At 39.8% G+C, this 21811-nt stretch overlaps 1 protein-coding gene across 1 annotated transcript in view; it reads left to right on the forward strand.

Moving 5' to 3' along the window:
* Nucleotides 1–4362: 4362 nt before the first annotated feature.
* Nucleotides 4363–21811, forward strand: part of LOC139722435 (uncharacterized) — a 32352-nt gene continuing 14903 nt past the window's right edge. The window contains exons 1-12 of the mRNA XM_071633732.1: nucleotides 4363–4461; nucleotides 6964–7134; nucleotides 9551–9660; nucleotides 10265–10469; nucleotides 11876–12044; nucleotides 12732–12784; nucleotides 13894–14117; nucleotides 14961–15121; nucleotides 16079–16187; nucleotides 17571–17708; nucleotides 19682–19861; nucleotides 21395–21793. Coding sequence (XP_071489833.1) covers nucleotides 6972–7134; nucleotides 9551–9660; nucleotides 10265–10469; nucleotides 11876–12044; nucleotides 12732–12784; nucleotides 13894–14117; nucleotides 14961–15121; nucleotides 16079–16187; nucleotides 17571–17708; nucleotides 19682–19861; nucleotides 21395–21793 — 1911 coding nt within the window. The 5' untranslated portion in view covers nucleotides 4363–4461; nucleotides 6964–6971. The remainder of the gene's footprint in view (nucleotides 4462–6963; nucleotides 7135–9550; nucleotides 9661–10264; nucleotides 10470–11875; nucleotides 12045–12731; nucleotides 12785–13893; nucleotides 14118–14960; nucleotides 15122–16078; nucleotides 16188–17570; nucleotides 17709–19681; nucleotides 19862–21394; nucleotides 21794–21811) is intronic.

Raw genomic sequence — 21811 nt, forward strand, 5'->3', positions numbered from 1 at the left:
CCTTGGTATGTTTAACCCCTAACCCTAAGTAGGCCGGTCTATGTATGTAGGTTATAGCCACCACCCCCCCCCCCCCCCCCCCTTCCAGATCACCATAAAAGTCGGTACACCCATTGCCTGCTGCACAATCTACAAAAATTTGTTGTCGACTCTGTTCTGAGCATCAAAATATGTTACCAATATACTTGATAAATAAAAACAAAAATAAGCATGCTTTTACCAAATTTGATATAAAACACAACTTGCATAATTGCAATTGCGCATGAATTCACATTTCTTAGCAATTTTTGGTTCAACACAGAAAGTGAAATGTATTTATGCTTCACTCTTAAATTACAGTGTACCATGAAATGAGAGGATTTACATTATAATCACTACTTTTATGTTATGTATTCAAGTTTGTTATTCAGGTTTATAATCCCCATATGCTTGAGTATTTGTGTAAGTTCTCAAGGTCAGTGTTATGGTCAAGCTAACAGTGTACTGTACACTAACGTTCTTGGTGTCTTTTTTTCTCACAATCATTGTTAAACAGGAATATCTTGTTCAAATCAGGACCTGAAATGCATTACAATTACCTTGTTACATCAGGATTCTCACTATTATCAAATATTGTATTAATTTCTGTAGGTTTCTTACTGTATGTCCAAATTTGATAAAACTTCTATAACTCTGTTCACCTAACTTAAATCATTAACCCATTGAAGACGAGTCCCGAGTATACTCGGACAGATGTCTATGGGAAATGCCTGTTGTAGCGAAATCAGTCTGTCCTCAACGGGTTAAAGTCCACTTGTTGAATTGTAGAGGTGTTATGGATTTTATCACTGGATGAGGTCTCTGCTTAATTGGCCACCAATTTTACCTTGCTGTAATTGGTACCTCGCTGTAAATGTACGAAAGATGAGGCGGGGTGAGTCAAGCTGTGGAAAATCAGGAATGCCAAAGATTGTTGTAAGCCAGCTTATTGTTTTAACTGGTTTCTCTGCAGCCTGTAACACATTACTCCAAAGTCTGGAGAGTCTGCCAAATCTATACTGATCAATTTTATACACCCTCAGTTAGGGAGCAAATACCATGAAATGCAGGGGGGGGGGGGGGCACCAAGTGCGCCCCTCTTTTATTTTTTTTGTTAAAAAAAAAAAAAATGGGGGTGCATGCCCCCCCACCCTTTCATTTTGCAAAGGCGCCTCCCCTTTGTGGAATTCCTGGATCCGCCCCTGATAATGGGCATGTAGGCAATTTGGTACAACATGCTGCTAAACATTGAGTATATCAAGCAGTTCCCAGCCTTTTTGCAGGCCTTCTTACTTTAATATTTGAGACTACCACTGTAGGGTACTAACATGACAGAGAGCAGAGTGGTCCGCGTCTGAGTCCAAATCTGTCACAGTGTCAACCCTCGTCTCACTGTTAGTCTTGAATAAAATGTGAAAGTGCAATTTATAAACCCATGTGGCCTTTTCTTCAAGGCTTGTCAGTTCATAGATTTTTTTATCAATACCAAGGTATGACAATCCTCACAGTGTTAACACTTTCATTTGAACACACTTGGGTAGTAGTTTGCCTGCAGAAGGGAAACAGTTTATATTATTTACACCAAGTGATTATTGATTCAAATAATTGAAAAGCATGTTTTCAAGAACCTGTGACATCGTAACAAAGAAAAGTTTATATGATTATTCATTAAAATCATTGGCTGAAATACAAAAGTTACCCATAATAATTTTTGTGTTTGTGCGTGTTGTTTTTGGATGTGCATAAATGTTCATCTATGGGAATTTGATGTATGTGAGAGGTGTTAATATTGAACATGAATGTCACTAAATAGAAGGGATGCTATTAGGAAGGCACATTTGCATCAATAATGAATTTTATTAAGAGGGTTATATATAATATGTTGATAGAGTAGTATCGACTGAAAGAAAGATTGTTACAAATTTTATCACAAACCAAGGAGAGTGCCACAGAGAGGAAATGAAATAATGTTTTATCCTATTAACTTTAAAGGAATGGTACAGTATTGGTGGAGATGAAAATTGGCGAGATTTTGTGAGATACCCCCCCCCCCAAAAAAAAAAAAAAAAAAAAACACTTGTGAAATAGCACAGAGCATACCATTTGAAGAGGAATTCACAGTTTATTTGATGAAAATTGGGTTTGGAATAGCTGAAAGATCCAAAAACAAAGTAAAACAAAATGATCGTACAGTAAAAAATGTGGGTCCCACACTTTATTAGGATCACTCTTGATCTGTTTTGGATATCTCAGTCATTTCAAAATCAATTTTCATCAAATAAACGTTGAAATCCTCATGGAATTACAAGTATGTGTAGTCATGCTCTTTCATATTTCATTAGAGGTTCTCACTATCTCACCAAAAAAAAAAAATGATAAAAACCTTAAGTTAAGTCTCCACCAAAACGATATACGATCCCTTTAAATGTGGTTGCTTGGAAACAAGATTGATAGCTCAACAAAATGGCATACCATGGTAAATATTCTTTTATTTTCGAAGTGATAAATTATGCCAAATAAACTCATAACAGCAACAAAAGCAAAAACCAACAGCATAATTAAGCAACAGTCATGTCATATCCGATTTTGAAAGAAAAAAAATCAACAACTTTCATTGTCTTTAACTTGTCAAATGTACAACCTAGTGAGATGTGACTTTTTTCAAATATGTGGAAAGCTAGGAAATCTGAAAATTACAAAGATTAGTTCAGCTATTACAGATTATCATTATTTTGTACGATATACATGTGTTTGTAATACAAAATGCCTACCTTTTCTTTCCTTTTTAAGTAGAACTATAATGATGCATGAATGGATGTTGGGGCAGTATCAATTGAAATAATGCTTGGTAAAAGCAATAGAAGATATTATGAGTGGTTCTACATTTTAAAAGAATCGGAATTCGAGTAATCTCAGAAGCAACGGGTTATTTTAAAATATTTTTGTTCATTAATTTGTATTCCTTCCTGGCTCTCTCTTCCCCTCCCCCCTCTCTAGTCTTTGTCTTCTTTCAATCCTCAGTGCCCCGTCTAGCTGGCTCTTTGTTTATACTGTATAGTGGACTCCCATTATAAGGAAGTTCTCGGGACCAGCAGTTTTCTTTCGGTATATCAAAAATTTGTCATACCAATCAAATAAACAATAAACATACACCATGTGGAGAATGTTGCTGGATGAATTTTTACATGTACTTCGTTGTATAACCGTGGAATTTCATTTTAACTGTGTTCGTTATAAACGGGAGTGCACTGTACCGACGATATTACTGTACGCGGACGAAGGACCTACTACTATACTCAGGCCAGGGGAGATTAATAAACTATCTATTCAAACCTGAAATTAATAAAGTAATGCAATGTATCGACATAATAAGCACTGATATAATCAGTAATCAGTAGCAAAAGCCATGACCGAAGACATGGGCATACAGCTATATTATTCAGGATCCATCTTGGATTCGAACCTGATGCGGGGTGGGATAGCTTATTATGAGCCCTCTAAATTTGCCCTCAACAGATCTATCAATCATTCAGTACCCCTAGTCCATTAGAAAAGAAAAACAAAACAAAACGGAGGAAGTGACCACGAAAAAACAACACCGTAAAAATTCCACTGGACTATTTGCTGATTCGTTCATTATTATTCCTCCTTTTTCTCATACCGGGACAAGCTTTTAGACCAGGGGGCATTCATGAAGCATTTTGGTCGGACATTTTTCTGACAAACTGTTACAAGGTACTGAAATCCTTGCATCTGATTGGCTGAGAGCGAAGATGTCCGACAACTTTGTCGGACAAAATGCTTCATGAAATGCCCCCACTACTGTTTTCTCCCCTTTCCATCTCTTCTTTTTCTTTATTTTTCACCTCCTTTTTCTTCTTCTCCTTATTCTTCTTACTTTCTTTCTCTTCTTTTTTCCTTCTTTATTTTCTTCTCCTTCTATGCTTTCTTTCTTCGCTATCATTCCCTCCATCAGTCTTCATCTTCCTCCGACCTCCCCGTTTATCTACTCCTCGCACCTCATCCTCCCCATCCTCCGGCAAAGCAAAGTTTGAGGGCAGCATTTATGAAATTAATCCCAATGATATACCAAAGTAGTGGTGCGCTACTATCTCCCATGTAACGCTCTCCCTCACCACGCACCGAAGTTACCAATAGCACCACGCGCACACAGAAGACACGCGCGCTCTGTGTGCGTATGTAATACGTTTGTGAAATGCTCTGTGGCAGTCATCGAATCCATGATCCAGTCGACTCGCACATATCACAGTACAGTACAGTAAATGCGTATTTAGGTACAATACGCACGTGTACGAATCATTTATATGTACGCACGCACACATTAAAATTGAAGAACATATCTTAGCCTGTGGTCATCGAAGTCGAGACCTGTGTTTGTCTTGTGGCCAGCTTTTTCTCTGTTTTCGAAATATTGAGATTAAGGTAAATATTTTCATGAATATATTTGTCATCATGTAGAAAAGTTAATAATTTCTGAAGTCTACATCAGCTGTGTTCTTCGTTATTTCCCACGAAAATGAAATGAAATTTTGCCGGTATTGCGCCGAATGTGTGTATGTGCGCGCGTGTCTTATCATTGAAAGCTCGGATGTGATGTGTATTGTCTATGGCGGGTTAGAAAGTTGAGTGGAAAGAGGAGGTTGTTGCTCTCTTGATTTTGGCCGGGTGTAGCGGGCTAATCATCATCCTTTGCACCGGTCATGTCAAAAGTGTGTGTTCCAAAGTTTAAGTGACCGCGCGATTTTCGAAGAGCACCATGATTCTAGTCTAGATGGTCTAGATAAATGAATATACTTCAACCTATGCTTGTTGAGAAATTCTTCTGTACATCTGTCATTCACTGGTAGACTAACAAAAGTTAGATTAGACTAAATCTAGTCTTACTCTTAATTTTGTGGCAATTGTGCATGTCTGGCGTTTGGTTTTTAGTGTATGATAAAGTGGTTAGCATAGCATTATTAATAGCAGGTTACAAAACCAAGCTGAAAAGTGAAATCGACAGCTGGACATTTATGATTATGAAAAACTTAGCTTTGTATTTAATTGTAATTGTGGCTGCATTCAAATCGAGATCTGTAATTAACTCTCTAGTAGATGTATGGTAGTAGATCTAGAACACCTACTAGATCTGGTGAAAAAGTATGACATTTGATGAACATTTTTAGATTATGAGATTTCTCCATAGCATGAATTTTTCCCGAGTAAAGTTGCCTCTGACATTCAATGCATTGATGTCTATAGTATAGGTCTAGGTAGACAGAAAGATCCGTCTGTCCGGAGGACTCTTTTGTATTTTGCCATTAACGCCGTCCTCCGTAGACAGACGGAAGGTTGTAGTACCCATTGCTGTGTGGATGTTCTTAACCACTGTCTCTATGGAAAATTGGGTGAGGTACCTCACCCTTCTCGATTGCGTCTAATTCACGGCCCTAGGTCGGCAAATTTATGCTTGAATAGTTAAATCAACTATTCAAGAATAGACTACACTCACCAGATTAATGAATAATCCAATATTTCGGTCGAATTTTCAACGCAAAACACACATCAACCAGCCCGTCGCGTCGTCACGTTCAAATTGTAGAAACATACAGTATGAATCTATTAGCCAATCACATGCGAGGTAGTTTCTACGTGTTTTTTTTACTTAATAAAGTACCTCGCATGTGATTGGTTTACAGATTCAAAATGGCGACCTACTGCTAGCGAACGGCGATGTTGCGATATATATGGATAACATTTCTGCATTATAACCGCGTTACTGTGAGTATTTCGATTGCAAAATGTGAGAAATTAACCCCAAACATTGCTGCATAATGTGTCATGTCATGTCAAACTTGTTTGAATGTAAAAAAGCTGTCTGAAATTTGGTTTATCGTAACGTTTGATCTGTGCGCTACTGCCACACAGGAGCTGGCATCATTGACTTCGGTCTGTATACGGAGGGGATCCGTGAAGCCAGACGCAGTCTCCGCGGAACATTCCCCGACGGACAGATACAGACCGATCTTTCGGTCAAAGGTCTAGGTAGACGAGATCTTCAGCCTGCTTTTTTAATTTTTGCGAAACTTGGCTCTCGCGAATTTGCAAAATTAAAATGCATGCGAACATTTCGCGTTTCACACTTTATGTATGGTAGGTCTAGCTACAGTAAGAGACTAACAGTACTAAGTAATAATGTTACACTACAGCAGCGTACAGGCAGGGTCACTTCCGAGCAACATCTTTGTTATAGAGTCTACCGTGGTAGTGGTATTGCTAATATTGTCGCATGGTGTTTGTTAGAACGTATAGAACCTAGATATTCAACTCATAGTTTTTTAGTTGCTCTGGAATCAGTGAACTTGTAGATGCTGATAATGGAGGGGGGGGGGCAAGTATTATTGGTCTGGACAAAATTTAGAAGAACGGATGCATCAAGTGTAAGTTTGATGCCAAATTCCACGCCAGGTGGCTATATTATGGGGTCATGACCAAGACCCAGCCAACCTAAAAAGTGTTGAATTTATCTTTGTACAACCTAACCAGGCCAGATTTATTTATCATTATAGTGGTATTTTCTAGGTCTTTTCCCTCTTTTCTCACAGGATAGTTCAATATCTTTTTTTTTTCTTTTTTTCTTTTTTAAATATTAAACTGCACTGACAGCAGAACTTCAATTTTCAGCAAAGTTTGTCTCTCTGCTGCTATGGGTTGATGCTTGTGACAGAGAGCTCTGCCAATATACTTTATGTTGTCAATAAATGACCTGATGTTAATGAGAATTCAGAAGACTTCCGTTGCTTGGAATTGGTGATACTGGCATATTTCAACGCTCAGAACTTACGGGTAACTGTTTTTGATTTGTTTTTGTTTATGTGTGAGTTTTTCTTTTCTTTTTTCATTTTGTCATTCATTTGCTGTTGTGTTTTTTCCATCACCTGTTAGGACCCACAATGGACCAGTCTGACCAGGCTATGGACTCGGCGAGTGAAGCTGATGAGATAGAATCGGATTCTGTTTCCATGGAGACCGATGAGGAAGATGAGGAAGATGACAGTTCCTCCATGGATCAGGATCAGCCTGAGCAGTCCGAGAGTACGGCCGAAAGATCAGGTGGTAGGTAGAGCCTGGATACCTGTAGGCAGAAACCATGGTAGAATACTGGAAAAGACTTCCTTTAAATGTGACCCGCTACAACAAAATGGTCCTAAAGTCGCGCACGGTCGAAGCCGTGAAAATCGAGTTTGAAGTCAGAGCATCAAAATTGGTCAAAACTTAAGATTTTCTGAATTTGACATATTATTAGAGTCGGACATGTCTTCTATCATCTGTCAAATTTTTGAAGGAAAATGATTAAAGGAAAGACCAAAAAATAGCGTTTTTCTGGGCCATGTTTTTTTGCCGTTTCAACGAAGCAGAAACGGGTTCAAACATTTGGATTGAGCGCCACACGTAGGCTCCGCCCCTAACAACAACCAGAGTGATCTCATTGGTCAGTTTGCTGCTTGCCGCTAACCGAAGCGTGAAGCTCGCACACTGTTCAGTCGACTGGTGCGTGCTAGCGGGGTGCGCTATGCATCCTGGTCACTGATTGGTCGGTGAGGAGACCGCCGACGCTGTGTTTGAATGAGCATTTCGGGGGTTGCTAGGGCTTACCTTCTATTGTCCGTTGGTGAATACTGACTTGCGTGTCCCTTGATCGTGATTGCTTCGCAAGGAGAACTTTAAGGGCGCTTTTCTCGAAACAGTGATTTCCCAGACGTCTCGATATGCTCTCTTTTAAACATCGATATCTCCGCAGGCGATTATTTTTATAAGATGTGTTATATATCAATTTAAAGCAGAATGATTAGGGAATTGTGTCATGCAATTTTCAAATAATCGACCGTGCCCGACTTTAGGACCATTTTGTTGTAGCGGGTCACAAATGTCCCCACCTTCTCCTAATTTTGCCACACCACATCACCCTACACTGCCCTTCCCTTGCTAGCTTAAAGAGATGGTGTAATATTGGTTGATAACTTTTAACAAGTTATATACCAAGAAATCACCCTTTAAGTGGAATTCAAAGTTTATTAGAAAACTGGTTTTGGAATGGCTGAGATAACCTAATACAAAGTAAAACAAAACTTTCCTAATAAAGGATGGGTCCCACCTTTTATTACAATTGCTCTGTTTTATATATATCTCAGCCATATCAAAACCTATTTTCATCAAATAAAAGTTTAATCCATCTTGGAGTTATCATGCTCTTTCATAACTCAAAAGAGGTTTGTCATTATTTCACTAAAACATGTTAGAAATCTGGAGTTAGGTCTAAACCAAAAACTACTGGATACGATCCCTTTCAAATTTGTTGGATCTCTGGATCTGGATTGATTAAGCTGAAAAACTCTGGATAGAGAGTCACTCAGCGCTGTGATGTGATGTGCAGCTAATCACAAGCGAGGTGACGGGCACTAGAGCACGTCTTTGAGTAAGAATTAGAATTTTGAATCTGCAGGGATACAGACACATTTGGAAAGTGGTGGGAATACTGTGCACCTGTGCATAAGCTGGCAAGGGTAGGGTAGTGAAGTGTTATGGCAAAATTGGTGAGAAGAGCATGAGGAAGTATTTCCAAATTTTGATGTGGAGACTTAACAACCTTATGATGATCACACAAGACAAAACCTCTCCAATTTCTATGTCTGTATGAATTTACCACTTCTGGAATTACTGATAGTGATAGAGAACCTTTGTTAACAGTTCATGGACATGAAGACATTATGGCAAAAGAGGACCCAGGTCTCAAAATATTCTTGTGACAGTCCAGTTTTGTTGTCTGCAAGAACTGATTTTATTTTGTTAATTATCTTTTTCTTTTTGTTTTTGAGAATTGGTCTTCTCCTATCCTGAAGTTGTTGTTTCATTTGAACATTTTTTCCCCCCTCTGTTTTGTTTCTGTTTGATTGTTCACTCGATTCTCTTTTTTTCCCTTTTTTGTATTAATTATTATTGTTATGTATTTATTTATTATTTTTTTTTTTTTTTTTGCTGATTTTAAGGGGAAGTCCTGTGGCATAGTGGATAGACTTACTTTTAAATGAGAGATCTTTGCCTGAAAGGTACATCTTTGTACAAGATGTTTTATCCACACTGGTCCTCTGTGTCCATGTATTGAAATAAGACCTTGCAATGCTTTTGTAAGCAAACAAACTAATACTAACCAACTATTAAAAACAAATAAGCAGGCAAAAAGCAGTCATTATAAGAATAGTAATAATAGAAGGACCCTTGAATAGGGAAAGCAGTATTGAAAAAGTAGATGTTGCCTTTGACAATGCTGCACACTGGCACTGGTTTGACGGTCCCTGACCAGTAAAAATCACTATCGGACCAGTAACTTTTCGGGAAAGGACCAGTAAAATTATCGAAATACTGGGTACCTACTGGTCCGACTGGTCCGACCAGTAGAAAAAATAAGTTAGTGTGCAGCCCTGCCTTTGATACATTTTATGAGACCAAGTTATCCTCAATTTCTGTTTGACAGGTGCCCAGTTCCATCAGAAGCCTGTACATTTGAAAATCACATACCACAATGACGAAGAGGACAGCTGTAGCAGCTCCCAGACTACAGAAACGGAGAAACCACAGAAAAAGGTACTAATCGCTCGCTACTTGCCCTGTACTCATTGCAAGAGATGACACTGTTGCCTCCAGGACCAGTATCGTGTTGAGATATTGCTAGTAAAAATGTTGATGTGTCTGATGCGCTGTTCTTCATTCATTGATATGAGTATGAAAACATACAACTTGTAGTTTTCATCAGAAAGGGATTATGTGAACCCATGTAGGCCTACCAAAGGGCAAGCGGCATGCTGGTTTGGAGCTGGCTGAAATGTACTTTTGTAGGGAAATTGCCTATAATTTGTGTGGAAAGCAGGCAAACCCTTTCTTTCATGTGGATTTCATTCAGTAGGGTTCCAAAAGTACAATGCCCTTTTTTCCTGCTCATTTTGTTTTTTTGTCTATAATATGAAATATACATGTAGTCACTCCTGTTGCATTTTGGATTGTTTAATTTCATTTAAGGTTGAAGACGCATCACATCCAGCAGACCAAAAAATAAAGGTAAGAGTGAGTACAAAGGGATAAAGGTTCATGTACAAATATGGGAAAGTAGGAGAAATCCAAGAAGAAGTTTTGCTTCAGTTGAAAAATAGCTATGTATGATCTCTTTAATATTTCAAATATTGTGTGACAGCGGACATCAGGTGATGACCCCACAGCTGTGGCCATCCTTCGTCGCCAGCCGCTGGATCTGCAGCACGGTTACCGCATCCTTCTTGACCTGATGAGTGACCGCTGCTACTCGTTTGCCTGGCCATTCATCGAGGAGGTTGACCCGGTCAAGCTTAACCTCCCAGATTACCACGATAGGATCAAGAAACCAATGTGGCTGGGAAAGAGTGAGTTCTATCAACGATCTCATCTTCCTTAGTAGATTGGTAGTCTAGTGGTTATGATGCCTGCCTAGCAATCAGGAGTCCATGGGTTTTATCCCACCTAATGTCTGTCATTTTATCATGATTATTCTCAAACATTAAAGGGGATGACTAGTAACTGATCAATGGGAATCAGTGGGAATGCTTGGGGATGATTGTTTCAATCCTTGTGGGATTCATTTAAGAGTACATTATATATCTATTGTTGTGTGAAAACTATTTGCTTCAGAATGGTCTCATATTCAAGTAATGTGCAGTTTAATGCCCCGTCACTGTACAGGCATGCTAACCTTGAAACATTAAACTGCACATTACTTGAATATGAGACCATTCTGAAGCAAATAGTTTTCACACAACAATATGTAATGTACTCTTAAATGAATCTCACACGGATTGAAACAATCATCCCCCAGCATTCCCACTGATCAGTTACTAGCCATCCCCTTTAATTAATTGGTGTTTATTCACTTTGATGAGGAGCAATTTGTTAATCTGCTGCAATATGTGTGCCCATGATTTTCAACATTATAGCTACTGCTTAAACACTAAGGCCCGAATTCAAAAAGGTGGTACAAATGAAACCATGGTTTAAACCATGGACAAAAACCATGGAGCACCAAGTGCCGCACAGAATATTTTGTTGCGAAATTGGTAATTTCGTCAACAAAATGACCGTTTCGTTAACGAAATTATCATTTTGTGGACGAAATGTTCATTTTGTTACAAAATAATAATTTCATCGACGAAATTACTGATTTCGTAACGAAATATTCCATGCGACACTTGATGCTCCATGGTTTTTGTCCATGGTTTAAACCATGGTTTCATTTGTACCACCTTCGTGAATTCGGGCCTAAATGATCAGTGTTCATTTACATTGCTGAAGGGTAATTTGTCCATCAGTTGTTCTAGTCTTTGTTGTTCAACACAATCAAACTTTACTAATACCAGAACACAACATGCACCATGCACTAGGCGAGGACACACTAGCCTCACCCTTAGCATGAACACAGTGCTCAAATGATGAACTTTTCCGATGATGTCATAATAGCTTGCGTTGGTAGAGGAATGCGATGACGGTCGTATACTGCATACAGCAAATATTTCGCGAGGTTTTTATTTTTGCGAATTTCGCGAGTCAGCTGCTATTCGCGAAATTAAAAATAGATTTTGACTCTAATGCCGATATGAATGTGACTTACGCGTATACACTGTACATTTGTCTGTTCAGCACAGGACCCCATGACCGCGAATTTAACCACTCGTGAAATTGTCAGGAAGTCCTGATTTGCGAAAATTTAGACTCGCCGAATATATGGCGTATACAGTATTCAATTCTTTCTTTTCCTTCCTTTTGACCTCATTCTCAGTCGAGGAAAAGTTTGAGGAGTGCGCTTACCCCTCCATCACCGAGTTCGTGGCCGACGTGCGTCTGATCCTGGAGAACTGTTACCGCTACAACGGCCTCAGTCACCCAGTCTCGCGGCAGGCCGAGACGCTGGAGGCGCATTTTGAGCGCAAGCTGGGTCTTCTCTCAAGGTAGGGTTCACTTGTCACCGCTAGGGCCTCATTCATTTGATTGTGATGTAATATTCTATAGTCAACATTAGAAGCCAGTCAATACTGTAAAAGATACAAATTTCTGCTGTGTAGAGATTTGGTGCTTCATAAGAAACTAATGAAAGAATAAAAACATCCAAAGTTTTAGGCTTGTTATAAGGTTACATTGTGTGACATTGTATGTTTTGATCACGCGGAATAAAAAACACGCTATATTCAGTTTACCAGGCAGAGCGTGAAAATTCATGCGTTTACAGTTATTTTGAGCAAGTTATCCACAGTTAGTCTGTAATCATTACCTTCAAACAGGCTTGGTAGTAGACTACTTCTGTAATCTCTTCAAATTCTATTCATGTGTTGTTCTCAAAAGATTGCCTTAACAACCACATAGCTTGCCAGAGGCTTGCTCAACCTAGCTAGCAACTAATGATTGATGAATACTGGTGAATTCTTGCCTAGGAAACTAAATAGGAGGAACAAGTGAATGAAGTGGTTCATTACTGGGCTTCAGTTGCTTTAAGCAACAAAGTTTGATGCTTATCACCAAATATGTACATTATTTTTGACTTCCCAATTAGCATTGTGTGTGGTGGAGTTCATGCATTTTGATTTGTTACTATTAATCATTTTATCCATTCTATCGTTTTTTTCTTTGTTTTGATGCAGGCACATCAGAGAGAAAACATACATGTTTTCATCATCCGATTCCTCTTCATCAGGTAGGGTTCACGGTAGTGTGTTACGATTTGTTTTACCATTGTACTCAATGTCCTGATGAAGTCTTCCAGACGACTGTAAACCTAATCGTATTGCTTAAAAATTTGAAACGTAACTTTGGTGCAAACCTTGAAAATTTGATATTTGATAAGATTCTGTCTGAACTTAAGAAATCAGAGAAAAGAAGATGAAAGTAAGGCAATTTGTGTACTTTTTTGAAAGATTTGACAAAACTCCTTCAAAAAACTCCTTAAACTTATGGGGTAGTTTTCTATTAAAACTGAATGTTGATTCTTAATTTCAAATTGATACAATCAATTTGACAGGAACAATTCTCTTAGAAACGAAACATGGATTGGAGAAATGAATAAATGTAAGCAAGAAGACCACCTTAGATGTTTTCAGATAGTAACTATTTAACCCATTGAATACTAGTCCTGAGTATATTCTGGCAGGTGTCTATGGGAAATGTGCGCTATAGCAAAATCAGCTTGTTCTTTAAAGGACAAGTTCACCTTCATGGACATGTGGGTTGAGTGAATGCTGCAATATAAGTAGAACACATCAGTGAGAGTTTGAGCAAAATCGGACAATCCGTTCAAAAGTTATGAATTTTTGAAGTTTCTGCTCAGCCACGGCTGGATGACAAGACTACCATAGCTTGTGATGTCACATGTGTACAACGATATAAAGAAAGAATAAAGAAAATTCAACATATTTTCATTTTTCTCGCATAACAAAAGAACACTCGACTTCTCTCTTTCAGAAGGCAGGGGGAATGATATTACCCTTAACATACGTCAGTAACAAGTCGAAGAAATGTGCACTTTATTTAAAAAGTAAAGTTTTGTGAAATTCTCCTTTCATTTTCCTTATATCGTTGTACGCAAGTGACATCATATGCTCTAGTAGTCTTCTCATCCAGCAGTGACTGCGCAGATACTTTAAAAATTCGTAACTTTTGAACGAATTGTCTGATTTTCCTCAAACTTTCACTGATGTGTTCTACGTATATTACTGCATTCTCTCAATCCTTATGTATATGAAGGTGGACTTGTCCTTTAATGGGTTAGCCTCTTTTTCTCATCCTCTGTGGATCTTACTCCATCAGGGAGGAGGCGTTTTAGCCAAAGGATTTTAGACAACAACGCCGCGTCGACGCCCGTCGCCAACATGGTGCGGCGGGACCTGGAGGACGAGGAGGAGATGCTGCGGAAGCAGAAGATCATCGAGAGACGAGAGGAGCTGGAGCGACTGAACAAGAGAACGGAGGAGTGGGAGAAGGAGGAGCTCCTCAAGGAACCCTTCAGGACCCAGCTGAGGGCCATGTGGGAGGTGAGGCAGGGGGGGGGGGGGGGCCCAGCTGAGGGCCATGTGGGAGGTGAGGCAGGGGGGCGGGGTCTCGCCAGCTGAGGGCCATGTGGGAGGTGAGGCAGGGGGGCAGGGTCATATGAAATTGGATGTAGATACGTTGTTTTACCATCTCAAGGCCGATGAGAGGTTAGTCAAGGGCGGGCCTTGTAAATATGCATTCAGACCATGGGAGACGAATGTTCAACAGCCATCACCCTACCGGACCCAGACTTTGATTGATGAATATTCAACAGGAATAGATCCGATGGGAGGTCACTCATTTGACTTTGGGCCTTGTAAATTTGAATTCAGACCTTGGTTGATGAATATTCGACAGTAATTGATGGGAGATTATGGGGGGGGGGGGGCTTGTAAATATGAATTCAGACCTTGGGAGATGAATATTCAGCAGTCATCAGTGGTTGGGTAGTTAGGGGAGGGCTTCGTTAATAATTATGTATTCAGACGAGATCAACATGCATTTTTTGTCAATGTCCACTTTGTAGCATTTTGATGAAATAGTCCTTCTTCTAACTTTCCTTTGATCTCTTTGGAAAAGAAAGAAGGAAATCATTCTTTTATAAGTGAAGCTCACGACACCAGCTTGTGCGTACACTGCCATGATTTGTTTTTTATACCAGATTTAATCTTTCACATCCATTGAACTCAACTGCATTACACACTACATTGACTATCCACGAACCTACTATTTACCATTCTACTATGTTACTACTTTGTTTTACTTTGTTTTTGTTACTCTTTTGCATCTGTTCACTCCTGTTTTTTGTTACAAGTTGTTGTTGTTGTTATCTGTCTTTTATCTAGATTCCAGCCATAGGCCAGTTTCTCAAGCTCTGTGGACCAACGCTGCTGCTGCCAGAGTTCTCTCTCTGTGAACTAGAGAGGGCGTTCTTCCTCCCACAGTCCAGCCAGCTGCTTGCCTACATCTTCACCCACATGCTGACAACCAGGTTTTACAGGCCTAGGTGAGGAGTCTGGTATGGTGATCCCAGTTTGATTGACGTTCGCAGTACCGTAAAAGTGGACATTTTCGCGCATTTCATGCAAACAGAAACTAGGTGCAAAAATAAAAGCATTTGAATATTTTGGCTTCCCAAATGTTCCAGTAGTGATGTCTTGATTCTGCGGAAATTAGAACTCGCAAAACTCTTCTTACCAGGCTGAGCTCGAAAAATAAGTTGCACAAGAATATCCACTTGAACAGTTTCTTAGATTTAGCATGCAATAAGTATACAAATATTGAATGGTCAAGAGTATGATACAAGTATTTTGTTTTGTTTTGTTTTTTGTTCTGAAGTATTTAAACAAATGAAACCTTCTCTCCTTTGCTCCAAATTGCTCTTGTGTTGTATCAGCTAAACGCGTTGAGCAGTCAGGGGAGTAGTTTGCATCTGATGAATCATCTACCAAATCAAAATAATAATTGTTTTGGATATAAACTCCAAATTTTATTGTCCAAGAATGGAAATTCATTGTGCCCAATTGATCGTGGGCCCGGCAGCCACTGAGCAGCGCCATATCGACGTTGCTCTAACCTTATCAACTCTTGAACGGCAAACAGGGTAGCAGCAACTCCCATCTTTTAACGTCTTTTGGTATGACGCGGCCGGGGTTTGAAGCCACGACCTCCCGACTGTGAGGGCAGCCGCTCTACTCACTGAGCCAACACATCGGTACATGTTTATCTATCTAACATCTTTGCATACACGCCTATAGGACAGTTAGGATATGATTACATCTGACCTCACTCATATATTGTGTCTCGTTCCAATTTAAATGTTACAAATATATTTATATTTTAGGCCAATTTTTAATGAAATTTCTACAATTCTGCTTGTATGAATTTACTTTCTTTATCAAATTTCAATCAAGAGTTGAATTGCATTTGAAGTTTGAACTTTTATCGACTTTTGTTTTGACAGGATTGCTGGCAAGCAGCCGATGCCATACCCACTCTGGCAGGAAAGACTCAGGAAAAAGCTTGACGTCTGGTTTGCCCATTTCAAGGAAGAGGGCGCCACCACACAGACGGTAAGTTGCGTACTCACATTACATAGCTGATGACTGGCAGGGGAGGGAACATACCGAATGTCCCACCCGAAGGGTTTGAAATGCTATTGAGGGAGGTTGTAAGTCCAGAGACGAAGTCGAGAGACTTACAGCCTCCCGAAATAGCATTTCAAACCCTGAGAGTGGAACGTTTGGTACATGTTCACGACAATAAAAGTCATCATCTGTTATATTATATGGGTTAGTCAAATCACCAGCACAACGAACTTGATCGCTCGTGCAGACCCAAATTCACTGTGCGCGGGTCCTTCAAATCACACTTACTTACGCATTACAATAATCGGTCATCTGCTTTTTCACATTGTGTGGAATAGGCAAATTTATCCCATCGATTGTGTGAAAAATATGATCGTTCAATCGTTTGGTATCGTTTGTCATTTGTTCCATGAAAATGTTTTTTCATGGGAGAACATTACAAAAATGTTCTGCCCATGGGGAAACATAACCAATGTGCCTCCATCACGTGACTGTGTTTAGCCAGTCACTAACCGGTATTTGACTATTAAACCCATTTGATATTCTTCGATACTGCATTGACTGTGCACCTGTCTTTGGTTTAATGGCACGGAAACAAGCCACCAAATTCGGGGGAAACTTTCAAACATACCAAAATATTTGTTTCTTGTACCACAGATTCAATGAGTATTGTTTCCAAGACTGGAAATCTTTGGATTTGATTGTTTCACAGAAATACATGTACTTTTCCCCCCTTCCACTGGTATCATTCTTGATCACAATTTAACCATTAGTTAGAATATGAAAAATGAAAAAAATGAGATAAAAGCTTGAGTCCAGGTGATGTAGTTATAGCAGGGTTACCCGGTATTACTGTATGACCCTTTCCAGTGCTGTACCTAAGCACTGAACTGTACCCACATAAACACCCATTACTCACAAGGGCTATAGTCCATCACATATCGTGTTCCTGGGGGGCGTTTCATCAACGAGTTCGTCGGAGGTTTTCACCGACAAATTTGCTATCAGCCAATCAGACGCACGGATTTCAGTAGCTTTTAATAGTTGTCAGTGTAAATCACTGACAAAAAGTTTCATGAAACGGTCTATTGGAACACGATCCCCCCCCCCACCCCATTGTGTGCTTTGAATGCTGATTGACACAGAAAACCCCATAGCATTGTACACACTGTCCAAAGTCCCTGGTACAGAAAGAGTTATGAGCTTTATCCACTATAGCACAATACTCGTATTGATGAGCCAGGTCTAACATGCTTGTTCTTTGTTAGGTTAATAATTACGAAAAAAAAAAGGGAAAAAGAACTAAATTTGCATTTGCTCTTTTTATGTCTATTGTCCTACTCTCCACTTTTCTCATCACACCAACAGGTTGCCCGGCTACTCTACATTCCAGTGCGGTTCTTTGAGGTGCTGGGCGAGACCAATCCCCTGGTGGGCCGCGAGTTCCATGACCTGTCGGTTTACGAGAGAGTCTGGGTCACCAAAGGCCTCTGTGACCACTTCTTTGTGAGTGTGCCTCGTTGTACTTGTTTGCCCTCGACAAATCTTGGCTTAGCAGAGCAGGAATGGTCTGGGTAGTCTCATTTAAATTCATAATTCTTGCATGAAGTCCCACATGAGTCTGTATACCCATGGCTTTTTTACCATCGCTGTCTCTCAAACACGGAGTACTGGAAAGCAAGATGTATTGGCGGCATGAATCTTTGTGAATTACCAAATGAATGGTATTCAATGTATATAGTGTGGACAAGAACTTTTGCATGCATTTTGATTTTGCGAATCTTGGCTCTTGTGCAATTTGCAAAATTAAAATGCTGTGAACATTCCTCTTTTTACATGACAGTAATCAGTAATTATTGACGTCTGTTTGTTCATTTTCCATCTGAGAAGATGGCTGGATAGCCCATATTCAGCTATGTTAAGCTGGTCTTCCATGGGGTCCAGTTGGACACGAGGCGGGACCACTTCACTGGGTTAAACACCCTGCTCTTTGCGATGAAAGAATGAAGCGGGATCTTTTATGTGCATGAGTTGTGACTCTCTCACACACAGGACCTCCATTTTATGTCTTATTCGAGGGACGGAGTGTATTACCTCTTGCTAGAGAGGTGAAGGGAAATTTGTTGATCAGATGCATTAAAATAAACTTGACGCAAGGACTAGTAATGAAGAATAAATTCAATACCAATAATTGCCAGAAAGGATATGAACCATCACTGGCTATTTGGCAATGGTTTAACCCTAACCAGGCCGGGCTTTTTTGGGTGTTCTGTGGCCGTGGAGGGGTTGATTCAACCCCCCCCCCCCCCCCCCCGAGATCTTGGCTGTCGCTCGCGCAATCGCCATGAAAATTGGCACGTACATTACCTGTGGCGTAATCTACCAAACTATAAAAAAAATGGAAATTTTCATCATAATGATTAATTATGTTAATATATGCATAAAATCATACTTTTTGCTTTAAATCAGAAATTAAAGCTCCTAGAATCCTAATTTTTGGTGATAACATTCTTTTTAGCATTCCTAACAACGTACGTGAAAAAAAAATCTGGTATCAAAATCAATTGCTTATATATTGTTTTGTTCTGTGAATTTCTTATGTATTTCGTTGTTTTTTCGACCTTTTGTTTTATCATTTTTTTTCTCAAAATTTATGACAGAACCTATTTCAAGCATAATTATGCTAAAATTAATTTGTTTCAGCCTATGAAAGTGAAAATAATCATATCTTTATGAATATGAAGAGAAAACTCCATTTGCCTAGACTTTATACACAAAATCACGTTTTTGAGCCATTTTCGGTCTGACAGGCATGTATAAAAGGTCGCGCAGCTTCATAACAGTATGCGCGATTTTCGCGAAAATGGTGTCAAAAGATGCGCAAGACTTGAAAGTAAAAAGTCAGCAAACAGCGCGGTCAAAAAATTTCGCGCGACGGAGTAGTCGCAAAAAATGTCGAGGGGGGGTTGATTCAACCCCCCCCCCCCCCCCGGCCTTTTTAGGGTTAAACTTCGGGGGCATTCAAACAATCCCTATTAACTGCGAAGTGGTCTCTTTAGGGGATCTGTGAATACAGATTGTATGTGTGAAGGTCGTGCATGGTTTGGTGCAGATGATGTCATCTGTGTTGAAAATGAGGATGGGGAGAGCTATTTTTTACCAGGTCTCCTGGAAAATATAATCATCATGCCTGAATTTGAGTGAATCAATGATGTCAGTTTTTTACCAGGTCTTCTAGAAAATATAGACATGATGCCTGAATTTGAATGAATTAATGATGTCTATTTTTTACCAGGTCTTTTAGAAAATATAGCCATCATGCTCAAATTTGAATATTTATTAAGTAAACCGACCCGATCTGGTGCATGTTGAGATTTCAGGATGTCACGGAAGACACGTTGCTTTGAATCCATTTTTTACCTGCCCCATTCTTTTTCATTACCTTTTTTTATTAATTTATTTTTCCCGCTGCTCTCCAGGAGACGGACCTAGACGCATACTCTGGTATAGTAGAAGAGACATTCCCTGAGGACCAGCGTCCTAAGGTGCTGGGGCAGGACGCCGAGAAGTGGACGTTCCTTTGTTTCCCCCACTTCATGGATACTGACCTGAGAATCTACAGACAGGCTCGCTTCAAGGAGGACAAACAGAAACATAAGGTAAGGGAGTGAGGAGAGGTCACTGAGTTCATAGTTCACTGAGGTCAGAGGTCATTTTGAAGCAATCACTGTCACTTTTTTGTAGTATTATCAAAGATCCTACACTCTATAAGATGAGCAAGTCTCCCAATTTAACTCGGCCACTGGTGGAATGGAAGTGGCTGCCATCCACTAGCATTGAGCGGGTATAGATCGAACCAGCGTTAGCCTTTAGCTAAGGCTGCTCGCAGTAATTTTTGGACGTGCGCAGTCACAGTGAGTGTAGCAACCTGCGAGCAGAGATGAGCGAGCTGTGTGCGAGTCTACCTCTCGCTGTGACCAGGGAGGTGAGACGAAAACTTGCTGTGCACAGTCTTTTGGGAATCGAAATAATGATGAACCTGCTGATGGGTTTGTGTAGCTATTGATGCAGTTTAATGCATTGTACCAATTCTTGGGTTTACTCATAATTCTTTACAGAAAATTCCTTCTTCCTTGTCGTCCTGATCTTGGTCCTACACAAACATATCGAGAAATGGAAACTTCACCCGCTCTACGCTAGTTAGCGCACTTCTTAAAAATCCCCCCAAAATCCAAGCGGCAGCGTTTCACTTTTCCACTGAGAGTGGACCATCTTGTGTGTAGGATCTTTGGCATTGTCAGTATTACCAGTATCATAATGATTGTTTCAGTATTAGTATCATTATTCTGGATCATTGTCAGTATCATTATCTTTACGGTTATCATTATCATTATCGGAGTCATGGACATAATTGGTAGCCAGGGGCTACTAAAACTTGATGTCAGGCCACCATTTTCCCGAACAATTTATCTTTTGTTAGCCCAATCAGCCAACTAACATTCAAAATGGACTGTTAAATGTTTCTTTTTATTTCAGGCTAATACATTCCCCTTTGTGCTAGTAATATTTTTGTATGTTTTTTTTTTTTATGTTTGTTTTATTTTGTTATAACTTTTTTGTTTATTTTTTTAAATGTATTTGTTAGCTTGAACCGCCACCAGAGAGAGAGAGAGAGAAAGAGAGAGAAAGAGAAAAAAAAAAACATACAAAACTTGGTAGCAACCACAATAACAGGATTATTGGATTAAGCTGCAATTTTTCTCACTCATTTAAAATATTCTATTCATGACAACTACCAAATTTGGATGCAATGACATTGTCCTTTCTTGAGTTATTCAGAGTTGAAGATGAAGAGTGTTGGCAGGATTTTAAGAAAATAAATAAAAATGGACTTCCAAGTATAATAACACTTATCAAGAAAAAGATGTTCCAGAAAATCTGCAAAAATTACAATTTCCTATTCGTTTTGTGGTCCCAAACTTACGAAATGTGTTGAGGAGGAATTGCTCTTTTAAAGAGAGAATTAAAAAAGTAAAATTGACTAGGATGACCCTGAGTCCTCATATGAATACAGGTTTTGCGACTTGTGATTTACGGTCACAATGTCTTGCATTTCTCTGACACTTATGATGTGCTAAGCATCAGTTGTCAGGACAGTACAATGTCATGGCCTTGTGTTTGTCTTAATGCAGAAGGCAAAAGACAAGAAGAAACCAAAAGAGGAAGAGCAGGATGCAAAACCTTCTCCCGCCAAGAGAGGGCGCAAGCCAAAGGCGGTTACTCCACAGACTGGTCCCACAGCACAGGGTACTCCTGGTCCAAGACCAAGGGGTAGGCCCCGGAAAGATGGCTCCACTCCATTGCAGGCCGTCACTCCAAAACCTGGTGACACATCTCAGGGTACTCCAGGTCCGAGACCGAGGGGTAGGCCCCGGAAAGATGGTTCCACACCATTGCAAGCAGACACTCCAAAACCTGGTTCCACATCTCAGGGGGCTACTGGTCCCACATCTCAAGGGACTACTGGCCCCAGACCAAGGGGCAGGCCGCGGAAAGATGGTTCCACTCCATTACAAGCAGCCTGGAAGAAGGTATGATGTAAATCTCTT

Source organism: Diadema antillarum, unplaced genomic scaffold (assembly GCF_040938485.1).
Source record: "Diadema antillarum isolate AM-2024a unplaced genomic scaffold, OU_Dant_1.0 scf00000014, whole genome shotgun sequence".
NCBI classification, from domain to species: Eukaryota; Metazoa; Echinodermata; class Echinoidea; order Diadematoida; family Diadematidae; genus Diadema; species Diadema antillarum.